At 46.8% G+C, this 18928-nt stretch overlaps 8 protein-coding genes across 8 annotated transcripts; 5 read left to right on the top strand and 3 right to left on the bottom strand.

The window, feature by feature from the left end:
• Positions 1 to 497: 497 nt before the first annotated feature.
• On the top strand, positions 498 to 1445 carry EDB93DRAFT_1079410 (V-snare-domain-containing protein; the record flags this gene model as incomplete). The annotated part of the gene is made up of 6 exons (XM_041445453.1): positions 498 to 680; positions 739 to 873; positions 937 to 998; positions 1053 to 1139; positions 1188 to 1270; positions 1321 to 1445. The coding sequence occupies 6 exons, from the start codon at positions 498 to 500 to the stop codon at positions 1443 to 1445; spliced, it is 675 nt and encodes a 224-aa protein (XP_041310881.1).
• EDB93DRAFT_918378 (uncharacterized protein) lies at positions 1257 to 2851 on the bottom strand. Its single transcript, XM_041457942.1, has 5 exons — positions 2544 to 2851; positions 1983 to 2476; positions 1523 to 1916; positions 1310 to 1467; positions 1257 to 1258 (listed from the first exon to the last, which is right to left on the bottom strand). Exons 1-3 carry the CDS (start codon positions 2776 to 2778, stop codon positions 1590 to 1592), a joined length of 1056 nt encoding a protein of 351 aa, XP_041310880.1. The 5' UTR covers positions 2779 to 2851; the 3' UTR covers positions 1257 to 1258; positions 1310 to 1467; positions 1523 to 1589.
• An 8-nt stretch (positions 2852 to 2859) lies between these two features.
• On the top strand, positions 2860 to 4894 carry EDB93DRAFT_1127248 (Met-10+ like-protein-domain-containing protein). Its single transcript, XM_041448782.1, has 9 exons — positions 2860 to 3098; positions 3146 to 3237; positions 3301 to 3396; positions 3444 to 3521; positions 3570 to 3634; positions 3686 to 3796; positions 3843 to 4079; positions 4132 to 4530; positions 4579 to 4894. The coding sequence occupies exons 1-9, from the start codon at positions 2875 to 2877 to the stop codon at positions 4708 to 4710; spliced, it is 1434 nt and encodes a 477-aa protein (XP_041310879.1). The 5' UTR covers positions 2860 to 2874; the 3' UTR covers positions 4711 to 4894.
• Positions 4895 to 8411, top strand: EDB93DRAFT_1127239 (mitochondrial carrier domain-containing protein). The gene is made up of 17 exons (XM_041448781.1): positions 4895 to 5236; positions 5294 to 5497; positions 5563 to 5652; positions 5701 to 5753; positions 5804 to 5925; positions 5982 to 6102; positions 6155 to 6173; positions 6222 to 6517; positions 6571 to 6622; positions 6795 to 6921; positions 6970 to 7104; positions 7155 to 7180; positions 7231 to 7483; positions 7528 to 7576; positions 7632 to 7715; positions 7771 to 7877; positions 7993 to 8411. The coding sequence occupies exons 1-17, from the start codon at positions 5067 to 5069 to the stop codon at positions 8191 to 8193; spliced, it is 2109 nt and encodes a 702-aa protein (XP_041310878.1). The 5' UTR covers positions 4895 to 5066; the 3' UTR covers positions 8194 to 8411.
• A 4-nt stretch (positions 8412 to 8415) lies between these two features.
• On the top strand, positions 8416 to 9108 carry EDB93DRAFT_1127235 (uncharacterized protein). Its single transcript, XM_041448780.1, has 4 exons — positions 8416 to 8568; positions 8632 to 8723; positions 8781 to 8859; positions 8922 to 9108. Exons 1-4 carry the CDS (start codon positions 8464 to 8466, stop codon positions 8985 to 8987), a joined length of 342 nt encoding a protein of 113 aa, XP_041310877.1. The 5' UTR covers positions 8416 to 8463; the 3' UTR covers positions 8988 to 9108.
• A 729-nt stretch (positions 9109 to 9837) lies between these two features.
• On the bottom strand, positions 9838 to 12203 carry EDB93DRAFT_1127229 (uncharacterized protein). The gene is made up of 9 exons (XM_041448779.1): positions 12001 to 12203; positions 11841 to 11955; positions 11743 to 11793; positions 11625 to 11708; positions 11456 to 11576; positions 11178 to 11404; positions 10907 to 11130; positions 10687 to 10858; positions 9838 to 10604 (listed from the first exon to the last, which is right to left on the bottom strand). The coding sequence occupies exons 1-9, from the start codon at positions 12112 to 12114 to the stop codon at positions 9922 to 9924; spliced, it is 1791 nt and encodes a 596-aa protein (XP_041310876.1). The 5' UTR covers positions 12115 to 12203; the 3' UTR covers positions 9838 to 9921.
• A 68-nt stretch (positions 12204 to 12271) lies between these two features.
• On the top strand, positions 12272 to 17999 carry EDB93DRAFT_917988 (C2 domain-containing protein). The gene is made up of 19 exons (XM_041457940.1): positions 12272 to 12631; positions 12679 to 12980; positions 13035 to 13724; positions 13777 to 14042; positions 14096 to 14376; positions 14424 to 14892; positions 14945 to 14972; positions 15025 to 15091; positions 15136 to 15174; positions 15237 to 15253; positions 15303 to 15344; positions 15392 to 15887; positions 15940 to 16211; positions 16259 to 16373; positions 16428 to 16490; positions 16539 to 16651; positions 16705 to 17342; positions 17394 to 17505; positions 17559 to 17999. The coding sequence occupies exons 1-19, from the start codon at positions 12424 to 12426 to the stop codon at positions 17766 to 17768; spliced, it is 4428 nt and encodes a 1475-aa protein (XP_041310875.1). The 5' UTR covers positions 12272 to 12423; the 3' UTR covers positions 17769 to 17999.
• On the bottom strand, positions 17741 to 18921 carry EDB93DRAFT_918084 (S-adenosyl-L-methionine-dependent methyltransferase). The gene is made up of 6 exons (XM_041457941.1): positions 18823 to 18921; positions 18689 to 18773; positions 18465 to 18642; positions 18199 to 18408; positions 18046 to 18150; positions 17741 to 17995 (listed from the first exon to the last, which is right to left on the bottom strand). Exons 1-6 carry the CDS (start codon positions 18887 to 18889, stop codon positions 17924 to 17926), a joined length of 717 nt encoding a protein of 238 aa, XP_041310874.1. The 5' UTR covers positions 18890 to 18921; the 3' UTR covers positions 17741 to 17923.
• Between the last annotated feature and the right edge of the window lie 7 nt (positions 18922 to 18928).

Raw genomic sequence — 18928 nt, 5'->3', positions numbered from 1 at the left:
GTTGCAGACGCAGATAACTCCTGTTGGCCATTCCTAGGAATCCATCCTGAGAGGTAGATGACTTCTTATGATCCCATTCTTCTGTATGACATGTCACACACCTCAACCTTCCTTCGTTGTCAAGAGAGAATTGACCATCATCTGCAAAGAATAATAAGATCATGATCGCGAATGCTACGTCATTACTAACCTTGAAAGAGGACGAGAAAGCATCACTATGGTACGCTAGTGACATCCTGATCTACTAGGAGAGTTCTTGAGGACGCAAAACCTTTGAATACCCGCATTCTCGAACAGTCAGAGATGGATGATCAGCAAGGTGCATTGATGAAACGGACACCACAGGGTTTATATCTCTAACAAGTTGATGGTCACCGGTGTTCCAACATGTCGTTCAGAAGCATTGTGACAAAATGTGACGGTGACATGTTACTGCCGGAGGGGCTGCGGCGGGCCTGCCTGTAACAATACTCAATTGCCACCAAGTACTATCAGGCATGGCAGATTATGAGTCTTTGCACAGGCAGTGCCGCACTCTGGAGTCTTTATTCGACACAAAACTTACGTCTTACTCCCGCCTAGCGGCAACAATGACAAGAAACCAAGATGACATCGAGGCGGGAGGCTCGCGCGAACGCTGGAAAGACGTCGAAGGCGAAGTTGAAGACCTCCTGGAGAAGGTGGGACACACAGGCGCCCCAGAATGCATACAAGTAGCTTACAAGGAAATATGTTTAGCTACGAGAAACAAATGATGAATTACTCGCGCTCTCAAACAACCCAGATACACCACCCTCACAATCCATGTCCCGAGCAATCCAGAGACATAGTGAGGTCTATCAGGACTATGCCAAGGAGCTGCGCAGGACAAAGGTCTGTCCCGTTCCAATGTTATATGAGTCCAGCTCTCGTGATACTGATACTTCACCTTCACAGACAAATGTCCAGCATGCGCTTGACAAAGTAAACTTACTTTCGGGCGTTCGAAATGACATCGAGTAAGTTCTGATCCATTCACGGAACTTCCCATTGATGACTCCCTCTTGTGTCAGGGCGTACAAATCTTCCGCGACAGACTCACTACTGGCAGAAAGAGGGAGAATTGACAGCTCCCATTCGATGACAGACCAGATTCTCGAGTACGTTTCATCCTCACTTGTTATTCTTCGCTGAACGTTATGCCGTAGCCAAGCATATGAAACTCGGGCAGAATTCTCGCGTCAAAGCGTGTCGTTGGCTAGTATAAACACGCGCATGACTGGTGTCATAAGTCAGTATCCTTCGCATAGTTGTAGTGGCATGTGCTGACAATCAACACAGGTACGATACCTGGCATTAACAATCTCCTTTCCATGATCAAGAGTCGACGGCGGAGAGACTCTATTATCCTTGGCATTCTTATTGGAGGATGCTTACTCCTGCTCATAAGCTACATGTCGCGGTGATACCATTTTCATTATTCATGGACTATTCAATAAAACTTTCCATTTCATACATTGGCAGTGATATCTGATGAACTTACATAATAGTCAACTGCTCTGAGCAAGTTACCATCATGATTCCTTGTGCCCGGTAAAAACTTTCTATTGTCACTCCCTAGTCGTTCGTTTGATGATCTTGCCAAGTTCGATATGATTTCCTTGGACAAATTCTTTCCAATTGTTTTCCAAACGTCGGACAACTCCCTGCTGGTTTTCGTCTACGACCTCTTCCCAGGACGACTCAACTGGCCATCCTTTCACTTCCGCGACTATAAGCACCATGTCCCAAGTGCGCTGCATGCAGTCTTCAATCTTGTGGCAATCCGATTCAACGAGGATACGACGTGGAGAACATGCAGCGATTAGTGCTCGGTGATTCGGCGACCGACTGTTGATGGCTGTTGAGAGAGACAAAAATACATTTGCATGGCGCTTCTGCAAAAGCCCGTTTAGCTCAACACAGGCAGATGAAACGGCCAGGTCAGGTCACAGGGTGCATACCTCGATGGACAGCCACGTTTGCGAGCTAAGGCTGCAGCTGTGAATATCAATGCTTATCTTCATCCAATGCCCCCCATGCCTATCAGCCATGCGGTCTAAGAGTTCCACAGTAGCCATTTGTGATTTAACGCTGTGCATGCTGATGTTTCGACCTAGCTCCGCCGCTAGATCAAGCTGTGCCTCAAGGATAGCTAACTGGTGCTCAAAGGGTACGGTGAAAGGCGTCAATTCTCCAGGCGATGAGAAGTAGTCGTAAGGCACCCTAAAAGCTCTGTCGATACCGACTTCTCCGAGCATTGCACTTGGAAAAGCCATCAAATTATGACGAACGTCTTGCAGGACGGTTCGTAGGGTCACTGGCTCAGGTAGATGAACAAGCATCTTTTGAAAGGCCTCCGGGTGTTCTTCCGCATCCTTAAATATGCGCTTATAATGACTTTCCTTTGATTCGTATGGTGCCAGTGCGATCCAATGCGTAAACCACGGATGGTAACCTAGCACCGAAACCAGCGGTCCTTCAGCATCACCGTGACGGTATTAATTAACCGATTAACAGCTAACCAAAGGAAGGCACGACTTTGTCTGGGAATGCAGTAGCCAAGTCTCGCACTAATCCTTGGTCCACCTGAAAAGTGGACATGGCACCGATGATGATGGGCAAGTTGTCCATTGACTTCACTGGAATCTCTGAGTCGGTGGGATGACAATGTACATCAACGACATGTCGCAGGACTGATGGGGGAGGAAGGGTGTCCCGATGAGAAATTGTATCAGAAATGTCGTGCTCGTAACACATATCGATTGTTCGGCAGTTGAGTTCGCAGATCAAACTTGAGCTTGAGGTTGCTCACAGTGTGTGATCTGACGTGATCGACATGCACAAACAACTTCCATGCTTGGACTTCAATCATGTCTAAGTTTGAGGAAACGTCCTGGATTATCTTTCTTCTCTAAAGTCATGGCGTGCAAACCAACACTCGATACATCACCTCCAGTACATCGTTGGATGGACACCACTCTTCAAAGGGATGCTTTTAAAAAGACTATCCCTGTCCTTGCCGCCAGAGTCCCTGCTTCCAAAACCGGATCCCTGCTAAAGTCTGATGTCATGAGGAAGTACGTCGCTTTGGCTGTCCAGAGACCATATCTGATATGCCTCGAAGATCTTTGATGGATTTGCCAAAAGTACGCAGCGTTCTTCGGGACCCCCACGATGACCTCCAGAGGCTGGTATTGCTGAATGTATCTGAGGACGGTACCGTGCAGCATTTCTCGATCGAATGACGCACGCTTTTCTGATGCTCCATCTGTAAACCAGTTGCCCTCTTGCCTGAGGTTCGCGACTTCTTGCAGGAACAGTCTGCTACGCTGGTCGTGCACAACCTAAACTTGACTTACGACTACTGGACAGCTGGTACGTCTGCGCGGTTCCTCATGTTGACGGTATTCATTCATGTCCAGATGAAATCTTACATTCCATATTGCCCGAGGAGCTTTGCAAGGGTTCTCCATCAGGATTCGCAATTACTGGCCATCTCGGTGAGCGTGATGGCACTTGCGTTCGATTTCCACTGATAAGTCCTTTAGCTCACATGAATCTCAATAAAGAATATCTACCCTATAAACATATTATCGGTCAGATTGTTCTAGATGAAAGTCCTAATTCTCGAATTCTGATCTCCCGCTGATGTTATTTACTACAGAAAAATCCCATGATTAAAACAGTTGTCAATAAATTAGACAGTATTGATACAAAGTACCGGTTCTTCAAAATGGAACTACTTGCTGGAGAACCTAATTATGTCGTTGAACACGTAAGTCAAACCTTTCTATGGAACGATCGGCTAAGAAATTTCCTAGCACGAGTCTAATTGTCGATTCACTTTCGACTTTACCCATGTTTATTGGAATTCGCGGCTTCACACAGAGCATGATCGGCTCGTCCAACTCTTCCAACCAACCGACGTCGTTGCAGATGTATTTGCTGGCGTGGGTCCTTTCGCAATTCCTGCTGCCAAGAAAGGATGTGCGGTGTTTGCCAACGATCTAAACCCTGAGAGTGCGAAGTACTTGAGCCAGAATATCATCGATAATAAAGTCGTGTATTTCTCTCATGTGATATATGCTTCGTTCTGATGTCGTTCCGCAGGTCACAGGTTTGGTCCGTGCTAGCTGCGAGGATGGTCGTGATTTCATTAAAGAGGTTATCGGCCGTGTGAGGGATCATCCTTTCCCCGCATACACCGGGCCGAAACTCAGCAAGATGCAAGAAAAGGAGAAACGCAGGTTGCAACTAGCAAAATCCTCTACAACTGCAACAGTCGAACTGGTTGATCAGTCAGCTGTAGAGAATCAATCTTCTCGTCAGACCATTTCGCATTTTGTAATGAATCTCCCGGACTCTGCGATAAATTTTCTCGATGCCTTCCGCGGAATTCTATTAGAAAGCGAACGGGACTTCGGGAATTACGCCAACATGCCTATGATTCATTGTCATTGCTTCACACGCGAACTCCAGCCAGAGAGGGCCGAAGCGGACATTATACAGGTAACGTTGGTGACTTAGTGCAACGGCCACGCTGACTGTGATCATTAGAGAGTTGAAAGTAAACTCGGACATAAAGTGGACACCGAGGTAGCTTTGCATATGGTTCGGTCTGTTGCTCCAAATAAAGACATGTACTGTATCAGTTTTAGATTACCTCGTGACGTGGCCTTTGCGCAGTAGTCTAGGGCGCCGACGCTGCTTCTTGATTGATGCCCTAAAGCGGTGAGGCTTATAGGAAATTCGGAATGAAGTGAAACCCGTTGCGTTTGATTGGCATCTGGCGCAAGTGCTAGTATAGGCTCGGCAATGTTATGTAATCGCCCAAGTTGTTTATCCCGCAATAGTACTGCATTGCTCTGTTGGAGCAAATTTTAGTTCTTCGCTCTTGTGCTATCAACTACATCCCTGCGGGCTACCAGTTAGTGCTGCATAAGTATTCTTCCCCCTAGACTTGCTTGCTTTCTCTCTCTTGCCATATAGACATACCTGATACCTCCTAGACACTAATTTCACCTCGGAGTCCTGACACTAGAAGAATGACGCGCGCTATTTCCACAGTTCATTGCGACGTCGATGCGGCATCCTCCTCTTTGACTGGCTCCGCCTTGAAAAGCGTTCGCAGTGTGGTTGCGGCACCTGAGAGCGAGATGAAGCGTTGGAGAAGAATATTTGAAGCCAATGCAAAGGTCGTGATCGACGGGGAGAAGTATATCATGATTCATTCTAAAGCAATCTGACCTCTTGCTGACTGCTCGGACGACAGATATCTGGACCCCGACAGCTTTGTCAATGCTATCGCTCCGAAAAGCGATTCGACTAAAATAGGTCGTGCGCAATTCGCCATCCTTTTCCGTGTAGCCGATTCCTCGAAGCGGGGTTTGGTCTCTTGGGGCGATTTCACAGTGTTTGAGACACTCCTCAAACGTCCTGATGCAGATTATTGGATAGCCTTTCAGTATTTTGATGTGTGAGTCTTTCTTTGCCATCCCATTATATATAGCAGCACTCAGACTTGGTGTGATCACATCTCAGGGATAATTCGGGTACCATAACTTTTGATGAGTTCAAAAATGTGTTCTTGGCCAACGTTGGGCCATCTGCCATTCCTTTTGACTTTGACTGGTGCGTGATGCTGTAATTCCGAATAATTTGTGTTTACTGTGGCCACAGTGATTGGGTTAAGTTATATCTTGGGCGAAAAAACGGCACACATGTTCTTGGATGTCAGTGTGATATTGTTCTAATTTTACATTTATTGACTTTTTCTTGGTAGACAACGAATTTACTCAGTTGATGAAGGGCCTTCAGGGGGAGCGTCTTCGACAGGCGTTTAAATATCTCGACAAGGATCAAGATGGGTTCATTAGACCTGAGGAGTTCAAACAAATTATTTTGGTTTGTCAAAGATCTATTCCTTATGATCTGCCCTTCATATACTTCCCTCACAACAGGAGATTGCTGGGCATAAACTATCTGATGCAGTCATTGAACGTCTACCTACGCTATGCACACTCACTCCTAGTGGGCGAATATCTTATTCCGAGGTCGTTGCATTTCAAAATGTCATTCGAGGTGAGCTTCATTGTTCTGCGACCTGGAAGTGACCCCAACTTTTGTATTGCAGAGATGGACATGGTGGAGCGGTAATTCCACCCGATTAATATAGCTATCGTTGTCTGATAAGTTGTTAGTATCTTACGTGAGGCCACCGCCAAGTCAAAGGATGGACGCATTGACCAGTCTGACTTCCTTAATCATTCTGCTGCGATCTCCCGCTACGCTCTTTTCACGCCCATGGAAGCGTCTATCATTTTCCATTTTGCGGGCCGAGGTAGCGGTGAGAAGAGGCTTGCTCTGTTGGACTTTGCTCAACTCCTGGATCCCCAGTGGAGAGCTCCTCACGAGGTCCTCGAAGCCAATGACATCCGCCCGAAGGCATCATTTCTTCAAGGAGTGTTCAAGTCTGCCTACGGCTTTGTTCAAGGAGGTACGTTATCTATTGCACAGCACTATCGCGACGCAAGTCTGACATGAATATAGGAATTGCGGGGGCTATGGGTGCCACTATTGTCTACCCTATTGACATGGGTAAGTGATTAGGAATTATGTTGTGTCGGATCTATCTAATTTGCTTATCTTGATAGTAAAGGTATGCAGTCCATCTTATCAATTATATTTCTAGTCTATAACAAGTCCCATTGGTTGACAGACTCGGTATGTGTTTGACTGGGGTTTCGTGAGTTTTGTTGCTGAACGACTCCAAGGATGCAAAATCAGCGGAGTACAGTGGTCGGTCAGATGCTGTACAAGAATAGCATTGACTGTGCCCAGAAGATATTCCGGAACGAAGGTCTCATGGGTTTCTACCGTGGCCTTGGTCCACAGTTGATCGTGCGTCATTGTTGTACTTCTATATCTCACCTCCTCAAGTTTCACTAGGGTGTTGCTCCGGAGAAAGCTATCAAGCTTACTGTCAATGACATCATCCGTGGGCGAGCCATGGATCCAGAGACAGGACGTATCAAGCTTGGTTGGGAGCTGGTAGCCGGTGGAATGGCTGGTGGTTGTCAAGTAGTATGTCTTGTCTTTTTGAACCGTATCTATGTCGCCCATAACGATGGCAGATCTTTACCAATCCCCTGGAAATTGTGTAAGTTTAAACACCCTGATCCATAGCCTTGTCCTCACTCGAGTTCTTAGTAAGATTCGTCTCCAAATACAGGGAGAAGCTGCGAAGCTAGAAGGAGTAGTTAAACAGGGTGCTGCCCACATCGTACGTCAACTGGGTGTGTTTGGTTTGTATAAAGGGGCAAGTGCCTGCTTGCTTCGTGACATCCCGTTCTCGGCCATATATTTCACGGCATATTCCCACCTTAAAAAGGATGTCTTCCATGAAGGCTACAACGGGAAGCATTTGTCGTTCCTGGAAACGTTGGGTGCAGCAGGGCATTGCGTAAAGTTTCTTGCATTCAAAAATCTTGTGACGTGTGCTGATAGAGCGAGTTCACCAGTGGCATGCCAGCAGCCTACCTAACAACTCCTGCTGGTTCGTACTCCCTTCGAGTAGTGCACGTGATGATATTCATCGCATACTTTCACAGATGTGGTGAAGACTCGCTTGCAGGTGGAAGCGCGACAAGGTCAGACCCACTACAAAGGTCTTACAGATGCATTTATCAAGATCCGTAAGTGCCGATCTTATCTAGCAAAATTGAGATGCGTGACTGGTATTTCCTCTAGATAAGGAAGAAGGTTTCAAGGCTTTGTTTAAGGGAGGACCGGCACGTGTCCTCAGAAGTAGCCCACAGTTTGGCTTCACCCTGCTTGCATATGAATACTTGCAAAAGGTACCTGCTTTCTAATTCACGCCCCAAACACGCTAACATCTAATCACCTTTGTAGTTCATTCCTGTCAGTCCATCCGTTTGGTTCATACATTCGATACCTGATCATTTTCAATAGTACCCATGGCAGGACAACAAACCCGAAATCAAGACTGCTCTGACAACATCAAAGCGGGATGAGATGTCTCAAATCCGTGCGAGGAACGCCCTCAAAATACTACTAGACGTTCATGGTGACTTCGGGAGACGTGCGGCCAGTTTCTCTCATCCCCTCGTGAAGCGAGCACCATCAACAACTTCGCCGTCGAAATCAGCATAATGCACTATTTAACTCTCATCTATTGACTTTGTTTAGACAGAACAGCACAGGAAGACAGTTCCTCGTTCTGACTTGCTTAGATCTGTCGATGTTGCTACCGACACATGCACCTTTGCTACTTCATAGACTCGATTGCTCCGGATCCATTGCAGTTATACCGTAATACGATTGGATTATTTAAGCTTGTTACGCATAGAGTATCAATTGACACGAGACGTTCTGCGTCACTGCAAGTCACACCACTACCCTTGACTCTTGATCCTTTCACAAATGACGCTTCGTGAAGTCGAATTTCCTTCGGATCCTAAAGATCTGGAACACATTAAAGAACAATTTTTGATTTTCTACTCCTCGCGCATGAACTGGGCAGCTATGGTGTCCTGTGAGTGCGAGTCTCGTGTAGACCGACAACACAATCCTGACTGGCCGCCCTGCCAGGATTGTGTAGAAGTAGATCAGACCATCCAGGATACCTTCGGTCCTGAAGACGGGCCATCTGCGGTTATTGTCTATGTTGGCCAAAAGCACGAGTAGGCAGGCACATCGCGCATCGGTGGACTGGTACTCAATTTTACGATGGTGCTCAGATGGAAAACATCCTCCAATGTTTTCAGAGGCGAGCCTTGGCAAGTCACCTCAGTTCCCACAATTATTAAGGTTGAAGACGTTAGTATTGGACCAATTGAATCTTGCTACTACATAGCAATTTCTGATAGTCTCATCGACAGTCCAAAGTAGCCGGTCGACTTGACTCCGAGATCAACACACTTCTCGCGGCTTTCATCCGAGGATAGAGTGACTGGGCTTGACACTTTTTAAGTGCCAACGATTGGACTTTTGGATTCAATGCTAGGTGTTGTGTATTAGAAACTAACTGAAGGCCAGACTTTTGAATAAATCCTCCTCGTTAACTCATGCACGACATCCACAAATTCTCTCCGGCAATGTTTGATCACAACAAGCATTGATGATCGCTCGGCCCAATACCCCGTGGAGGCTTTTTATGCACCTTCTGATAAATGGGTATCCCGATGTAGATATCCCATCATATGCACCGCGAAGTCGACATGATGCGCACGACTTCACAAATCGCTTACTATACCTGGCACGAGCGTGGAGTGCAAGAGGTATCGAAGACTGTCGATTTTTATGGGAGCGACTTTGGGAGCTTCGGTGCGCGGCAGACTGGTGCACCGTAGAAGTGAGCAAAGGTGGGCGATGATGACTGACAACGCTCAACAGCCTAAGTTATTTACCTCACGTTCGCATTACTCCATTTCTTGATCCACACCGAACTGAGGTCAAGAAAACGGCCAAATGCGAAGCTGGTTGAATCTAGCAAGCTTTCAAACGAAGCTCTTCGTCATGTCAGGAAGATGAGTTTCGTCACAAATGTTGAATTGACGGTGAGCAAGAAAGCACATGAAAGAGAAGAATTGAATATAGAGAGCGCTACTATTTCAAGTTTGGAGTGTGCGAATGACGATGACCAAGTTGTACCAAACATACTGTATCATATCGTGGCTTGACGCTACGAGATGGAGCGAGTGAAGAAGGATGAAAAAGGAGTGTTTCCAGAGCCAAAATATAGTACTCGGACGACAGGGGCTCAAGTTTGCGTTCTGGCACACGAGAATCATAAGATTGAAATTTGCCACCAAAAATTAGGATGAAATTGAGGATATATGTTGAGGACTGCTGCGTGTACATTGGTGATAAGACTAATGGTTACGGGCCTCGAGTGAAATCACCACTTTTACCACCTGTTTTATGCGTGACTATGATTTCACCGATCTTCATTTCCTTACCTGCCACGGCTTTCAGCATATCCCAAACTGTAAGGAGACCGACCGATACCGCCGTCAGTGCTTCCATTTCCACTCCGGTTTTGCCTTCGCATGCCACGGTAGCAGTACACTTTATGCTATACTCGAGGGTGCCTTCATCACCAGACTGGGAAACTGGACACACGGCACGCTCAGGCGTCAATGTGACGGATACATTGGATATCTGGATAGGATGGCATAGAGGAATGAGGTCGGAGGTTCGCTTGCACCCCATGATCGCTGCCAGTTGGGCGACTGTCATCACATCCCCTTTGCTGCGAGCCTTCTGGATCGTCTCGTCCGTGGAGTCAACATTACCCGATCCTGTGACAAGGTCATATGCAGATCTCGGGATGTATATGCGACCGCTGGCACTAGCAGTACGCTTCGTTGCGTCCTTACTACCGACATCGACCATGCATGGCCGACCATCAGAACCAATGTGAGTCAAATGGAGGCCAGATTGGCTGGATGATGAGCTCCAGCGTCGATGGATCTGAGGTAACAACATTGTATCATTGAAATGGAAAGATTGTGCAGGAAGGCGTGGCAATGGTCGCATTCTAGACTTGCGAGGCTGTATGCCTGGAAAGGTGGATTGACATCAGGACACTATATTAAACTCTTCACACACTAGTAGACTCGACCTCAAAGGAAAGTACCTAACCTCCGATGAGTATCATAGGTCGGTTGGTTATGACATCAATGTCCTCCATTCCGGCGTGCTTCTCCTGTTTTCCTCGGACAGCGCGCCCAATAACGTTTAAGAGTTCTCTATCACTAGCGCCGCGTCGCATTTCATCTCTAAGGGATACTTCCTTGGCGTCAAAGAGACAAACCTGATTCAAGGGTAAGTACGTGGGATGCTTTAGCCATGATGAACATACTTTAATTTGCCCGTCTGCTGTCAGACGTAGGCGGTTGCAGGACGAGCAAAAATGATCTGACATGCTGCTAATGAAGCCTAAACTACCAGCATGTCCTGGAATCTTCCAGGATCGTGCAGTGTCATTGAGTTCGTCGGGTGCTCGTGTTATAGAGGGGTATTCCCTTGAGATAATGTCCAAAAGCTGGCTGGAAGGGATCATCTTTGCCTTATCCCACTTGTTTCCTGTGGCGGTGTAAGCAAAGCAGATGATTATCGGGGATACAAAATACCTGTAAAGGGCATAAATTCGATAAATCGAACAGATATATTTTGGTCCGCAGTCAATTTGACAAAATCCAGGATTTCTGAATCATTGAGGCCTTTAATGACGACCACATTTAATTTCACTGATCGTAAGCTTTGACTGTTGAGGGCAGCACTGAGTGAACGAAGAACTGCATCGTGACCAGGACGCCGAGTCATAATTTCAAACTTGAAGGGGTCCAGAGTATCGAGGCTGATCACTATGAGACGCGCCATGTTGAATGCACGAATAAAGGACGGTTACCTCAGATTCAGGTGTGTTAAGCCACTTTCGATATAGAGAGGCAGGCGGCGATGTAGGGCGATTCCATTAGTGGTCATTCCGATGGACTGGAGACCGAGTGGGCGGAGCTCGTTAAGGCGACCTGCACATAATTTAACCAATATTCAGAAGCATAATGATGACAACTTGCGAATTATGCCGTCCAAGCCTTTTCGTACAGTAGGCTCTCCCCCAGTCAAACGTATCTTAGTGACGCCGCTTCTTACAAAAAGGTCTGCCAATCGGATGATCTCGTCGTCAGTTAAGACTATGATCGGCCGGTGATAGCTCTACTCCTTCGTTAGGCATGCAATAAAAGCCTACACTGCGATCAGATTGTTTTGAAGATTGAAAATGAAGAACAGACATCGAAGATTACATCTCTCTGTCAAAGAGATGCGAAGATAATCGTGTCTCCTATGAAACGAGTCGACGAGTGCAGGTGATATTTGACTTTGTGCATCGATATGTGCGATTTTTGACTAAGGACATGATGAGTTGATTCTATGCCGAATGGGTGGTCATACCTTGGCCTTTTCTCTTGTGGTCGTCCTAGTGTTCTGCGAATAGTAGCGGAGGCAGGTAGGCCCGTATCTGCGAGATATCGCGGAACATAACCAGCTTGACCGTTGATAACTCATGTATCGGAAGAAGAAATAAACATAGCTTCAAGTCGCTCCTGAGAAAGATTTAGTACTATCTCATGCCAGATTTCACCCTTGTGACTACCGGCAAGTTGTCAAAGTTGCTTCCGCATTGATCTGGTCACGTGGCATGACGTTCCTTCCTAGAAATGTATTCGGCTTCCTCGAGGCCCCATTACTTATCATTCAAGCTCCTTAACACACAAGTCTATTATACTACCCTTTTAGCTGTCCGTTCGTCTGAGCTGACTCAACCATTCCCATCTTTTTTCTTTCTTCTTTTCTTTTCTCTTCATATCATTGGGCATGGCGACCTCCAATGGTGGTGTAAAACAACCTCAAGAAACAGCTGAAACTCGTGTTCACGACGCCATGAGTTATGATGCATCAAAAGGTGCCATAATCCACTCGTTTGACCCGGATGCCCCTCCAGAACAGAAGGCAGCTGCCGCGGGGAGGCAACGCGATCAACTAAACAGTATTATCCAGCAGGACAGAGATGTGCAAGGAAAAGGCGCGCTTTGATCTCTGCTACGTCACCCAAACCTAACATTTACTCAGAGCTATCCATCGACGGAGCGCCCTTTCCCACCATTACAGTTGAAGACGCTGACGAAGCGACCAACAAAAAGCAGGAGAAATCGGGCAGTGTTACTCCATCTGCACCCATAGTGCCCGGAGAATATCCCTCTGGTCTTGCTCCAGCGATTCCACATTGGTACAAAGTCGGTTGGCGTGCTGTTGCAAATATCGATGCACCTCCACTTGAAGAAGGCGAGGAGAAAGACAGCCACATACTTCAGCTTTTCTTGGCTGAGCAATATTATGGCCAGTGGTACCATAATGCTGCTCTTATTTGCTTTGTATGTCTATGATTTTGTCATTTGTATTAAGCTCATCTACATGACGCTGTACAGGCTGTATTCGCTTCTCATTTCTTGACACGATTCAACTTCGGCTGGGGATGGCTCATTATCTTGCTGTCTATTTGCAACACCTATTATGTTACTTCAATGACTCGTGTTCGCCGTTGTGCCCGTGACGACATTCAGCGGGAGTTGATCAAGACACGTCTTGCGTCCGAGCATGAATCCGCTGATTGGATGAACAACTTCTTGGACCGTTTCTGGCTCATTTACGAGCCTGTTCTTTCTAATACTGTCGTCGCCTCTGTCGATCAAATCCTAAGCACCACTACTCCCGCCTTCTTGGACTCCTTGCGCCTCACAACTTTCACCCTTGGGACGAAGGCTCCCCGCATAGACAAAGTCAGGACATTTCCAAAGACTGCTGACGATATCGTCATGATGGATTGGGGAATTTCCTTCACTCCCAATGATATATCTGACATAACACCCCATCAAGCAGCGCAAAAAGTCAACCCCAAAATTGTTCTATCGGTTCGCCTAGGCAAAGGTCTCGCTACAGCCTCCATGCCCATCCTTCTCGAGGACATCACCTTCAGCGGTATGATGAGGATCAAGTTGAAGTTAATGGCGAACTTCCCTCACGTGCAGATCGCGGATATCAGCTTCCTTGAAAAACCGGTTATTGACTACGTGCTTAAACCGGTGGGTGGCGAGTCGCTTGGATTCGACATAGCCCACGTAAGTAACGGTATGAAGAATTATCATCGACTCGAGCTAACCCTATCATCAGATTCCTGGTCTACAGACTTTTATTCGGGATATGGTTCACGACACACTCGGTCCCATGATGTACGAGCCGAATGTGTTCACTGTCAATCTTGAACAACTTCTTTCTGGTGTTCCCCTTGATACAGCTATTGGCGTCATCCAAGTCACTGTTGAGGCTGCTCGTGGGCTCAAGGCGAGCAAGATTGGTGGAGGCTCTCCTGATCCCTATGTCAGCATCAGCATCAATAACCGCGAGGAACTCGCGAGAACCAAGTATAAGCCGAGCACGTCAGTAATCTTTATCATTTTTCTTTGTTTGGTGGCCTCACAATTACCATCAGATACAATCCAACATGGATGGAGACGAAGTTCATTTTGGTCAACTCCCTCCAAGAATCGTTGGTACTTAGTCTCCTTGACTACAACGATCACCGTAAGGACACTCCCCTTGGTGCCGCCACCTTTATGCTACAGACGCTACTGGAAGATGCAACTCAGCAAGGTTTAGAGCTACCCGTTTTAAAAGACGGGAAGGATAAAGGAATGATTCGTTTCGATGTCAATTACTTCCCTGTTTTGAAACTTGAATCTGTCAATGGAAAAGAAAATCTGCCTCAAACAAGTGCGTTCATGATTCATTTCCCAGCCAAGTCTTATCATCCTTGCTAGACGTTGGCATTGTTCGCTTGACTATACATCAGGCTAAGGAACTTGATGCTACACAATCACTGTCCGGTGACTTGAACCCCTTGTTCAAGGTCTTTCTTGGGAACAGCACTTCATACACGTACAAGTCTCGAATCATCAAGCACACGAACAATCCTATCTGGGAGTCATCGACAGAGTTCATTTGCGCAGACAAGTCGTCTTCAGTCATCACCATCAAGGTGGTTGACGAGCGAGACTTCCTCAAAGATCCTGTGGTCGGTTACATGTCTGTCCGGCTGGTTGATCTTCTCCAGACGGACCCCGCTCTTAGCAGGGAATGGTGGCCTTTAAGTGACTGCAAGAGCGGCAAGATCAGGCTCAGTTGCGAGTGGAAGCCACTGAATATGGCTGGCGCATTGAGCGGCGTGGATCAGTATGTGCCTCCCATAGGTATCATCAGACTTTGGGTTCGAAAGGCGACGGACGTCAAGTAAGTTTCATTCAGAAACTGTAATACAGCAGGTTTGACGATCACTTTTTAGGAACGTGGAAGCGACTTTGGGCGGCAAAGTGATCCACATCTGTTGTTTTTAGGAGGGTTCAGCTGACGACAGTGTTTCAGAGTGATCCGTATGTGCGAATATTAGTGAATGGCGTCACTCTTGGGAGGACTGAAGTTATTAACAACAGTGCGTAAACGATCGTGACTGAACCATCACTAACTTTACTGCAGATCTCAATCCCGAGTGGGATCAAATAATATATATACCGGGTATGTAGGTCATGTGTCTTGTTGCTATTTCTTACTCATATGTGTTGTTCTATGTCGTTAAGTCCATTCCTTGAGAGAGGCAAGATTCTCGACCACTCCTCAATTCTGATAGGCTAACTTTTGATCAGTCGATGTTCATGGAAGTCATGGATTACCAACATTTGACTAAGGTTTGTTGCTGTCGGCTGATGCATACGACTGCTGACCATGACCGCAGGATCGTTCTCTTGGATCGGTGGAATTGCGTGTTGGTGATCTCGCACGCGAGTCGCCAGCTGATTCACAGCACCGCTACGAATCAACCGGTGCTAAGGAGGTTGCCGAGCCAATCCACACCGGCGGCAGTTCATACAAAGGGCAGCTACACTACAAAGCTGAATTTCTACCAGCTCTGAAGTTGAAGCATATACATTTTGAGGCAGACGAGAACGAGATCCAGAAAGCCGCTCACAAAGCTCAGGGTAATCATGCTAATGGTGGTTTGAGTCGCACCCATAGTTCTTCCATCGATGAAGAAGAGCGACACGTGACTGTCGATCATGCAGTGACTGAGGCAGAAATGGATGGCTCACCTCATCAAACAGATTCCAGCGAGTCAGTTCGAGCCAGCGAGAATGAGGCTGCAAACACGCACGAAGAAGCTTCATCCCTGACGGAAAAAGATTCTGCAAAAGAAGGCATCGAGCTTAGCAAGGAAGAGTTGATCAAGCATCGTGAGTGAGCTAAAGTTTTTCGGCCCACACTCGTGCTCATCTGCATATTAAGAGTCGGGTATAATCATCTTCAACGTGATAGGCGGGCATTTGCATAAGAAAGCTCGTCTTGATGTTTTCTTGGATGACACATATTGGCCCGCCTTTAGCACCATGAAATCGAGAAGTACAAATGCGCAATGGGCGCATGTTGGTGAAGGTTTTGTCAAGGAGCTCGACTTTGGTCGCGTCTGGCTACGCTTGAATGAGAGTGGGGATCTCGACAAGGATGATGTCATAGCGGAATGGAAGGGTGATACTAAGGCTTTCTTAGATACTACCCTGGTGAGCTGTCTACTATTGATGTTGACGTTGATTCTTATGACCTGCAGAATCGTCGGTCATTCTTCACACTCACAGATGCAGATGATCGTTCGTCTACTGTTGAGATTGAAACCCGCTATGTACCCGTCCCAGTGAAACTCATGGCTAGAGAGAGTATTAACAGTGAGCAGTTTGTAAAGCACGTGCATTATTTACACCTCTCACCTCTTGTTACAGACCAAGGCATATTCCGAGTTGACCTTTTGGCTGGAAAAGACCTCCGTGCCGCTGACAGAACAGGTAAGCTTTACTACGTGCACGTCATGCCCGTTCTAAGATGATACTTAGGCAAATCCGATCCATTCGCCATCTTCACTCTCAACGGCACGAAGGTGTTCACATCCCAAACTAAGAAGAAAACTCTCAACCCTGATTGGTCAGAAACGTTCGAGGTTAATGTGGTATGGCCATCTGCCATTTATCAAGATGTATCTTCTACTGAACGGCATGTTAGCCATCTCGAGAGGCGGCAGACTTTTCTGTCGAAGTGTTCGATTGGAACCAACTCGAACAATCCAAGAGTTTGGGGCATGGTACCATCAATCTGCGTGATATTGAACCCTTCGAGGCTGCCGAACAGATAATTGAGCTCACCTCGGAAAAACACGGTGCAAAAGGATATATCGCAATTCGATTGGTCTTTCAACCGGAGATTATTGCCAAGAGTCGAAAGCAGACCTCGACCTTCTCTTCCGCGGGCCGCGCCATGACTCATATTGGATCATTACCCTTTGGAGCTGGCAAAGGCGTCGTTCGTGGCATCGGTCATGTCTTCAAGAAAGACTTCGGAAACAGTCATGAAAAGTTAGATGTTCCCCATGCTATACCTGAGGCCGCTGCTGGCCAGGCATCGCGACCGATAGGAGAGCACACTACAGACGAAGCTACTAGTGCCCCTACCGCCTCCCCTTTCTTCTCATTGAGTCGCACACCTTCACTTTCGGGTCCACCATCAGAGCCTGGAACGCTCAGAGTAACGATGATCAGCGCAAAAGATGTGTCCATGGCGGACGCTAAACCGTACGCAGTCATGCGTGTTGGCGACAAGGAGTTCAAGACAAAGCACGGCAATAAGACATCATCGCCAGAATGGTAAGACCTTCTTCTGTGGTTCATGGTTTCACCTCACGACCTTTATTTTAGGAATGAGTCTTTCGATTTTGCTGCTAGTGCACATATGTCAAAATTGCGTATCTGGATTTATGACCATAAGACGCTCGGAAAAGATAAGCTATTAGCTGAAGGCGAGGTTGACGTACGTCAATACTTCCTTGGCTGTGGTATGATTTTACTGATAGATATGATTAGATCTGGCGGCACATACAAGTTGGCCAGTCGACAGCTGCTGAGGTTACCGTCGAACTTCAAGGCAGCGGGCTTGCCCGCCTCCGTCTTGAATTTGACGCAGAGAATAATCCACTAGCACGACACGCGTCCGTCGTGTCCCTTGAACGATCGCAGCTACCTACATCGTCATCGAGATTCAGCATCAGGGGTCGGCGACCAGGGGAGAACTGATTTACGGCGTAAGAAATTCTTGATATCCTGCTCGGGGCTAGTACATATTCAATTCATGATCTATGGACTGCTGGTTTTATGTTTCATTATTCCTCATTGATGTCCCAAAACTTTCGTGCCATTTAATTTTTTACGACGTGCTTCCGCTGCCGGAATTAGCTAGGTGTGGTCCGTGCGAAGCGAATGATCAATAACAATTCCCTTCCCGCGCGTCGTTCGATGACAACCTAGTCATTGTGAGAGTGTGCTTAACTCGTACTGAACATGTTGAGTTTACCTGGCTGGTTAAACCAAAGTCCTGCAACATCCTGGACCGGATGCTTGGGACATTGTTTTGTTTCAAGGCAACCAAATAAAATCTACCCTGCGGTGATAAGAGACACTGAGAAGCATAGTCAACAATATTTCACAGCATTAGCAAAGAAGATACCTCAACGTCTTGTAACAAACGATTGATAATTTCCATTCCATCAGCCCCGCCTGCCCAGGACCCCGCAATACCAGCAATACCCTGAGCACTGGAAGCTTCGTCTGTATCTGTCGGCACATAAGGAGGATTAAACAAGAGTACATCAACTGCGTGATGCAATCGCGGTAAGAGAGGTCGCGCTAGCGAGCATATCACTGGATCTAGAGGTATCTACTGTGTAATTGTGAATTAAATGCAGCTAAAACGCGGCAAGGCTCAAACTGCACCTTGTTCTGTTTCCCTGTTGCGAGTGTACAACAGGTGGCGTGTTTGTTAATGTCAGTGCAGAGGTAAACTATTAAATTGCTAATCAACCCTGCACGCAGAACGATGAATACGAACTCACGACAAGATGATTGTCCTAACACCTTTCCAAGAAATGCTGACACGCATCCTGATCCAGATCTAAATAATACTCAGCATTTAATAGCATGTATAAGCTAGAACTCACCCGACCTCGAGACAAATCAGAGGACGTTCCTTCCGGAGCGCCTCAGCATCCTGTTCGAGGGCGTCCAGTAACAAGAATGTGTCCTCTGCGAGATAGATTAGACTACCATGCAATTTATATATCCGCTCACTTACCTGCTGGGTCGTACACCTGCTCAAGGTCATGCCTAGTCAAATGAGAAAGATCTGGTGTCGGTATCATGATGACGGCGACGGAGAATCAGTGAAATGATCACGTGGC

The sequence above is a fragment of the Suillus bovinus genome (assembly GCF_016758785.1).
Source record: "Suillus bovinus strain UH-Sbo-P2 chromosome Unknown EDB93scaffold_9, whole genome shotgun sequence".
Lineage (NCBI taxonomy): Eukaryota > Fungi > Basidiomycota > Agaricomycetes > Boletales > Suillaceae > Suillus > Suillus bovinus.
Note: the sequence above shows the minus strand (reverse complement) of the source record. Positions and strands in the feature narration are given on the sequence as shown.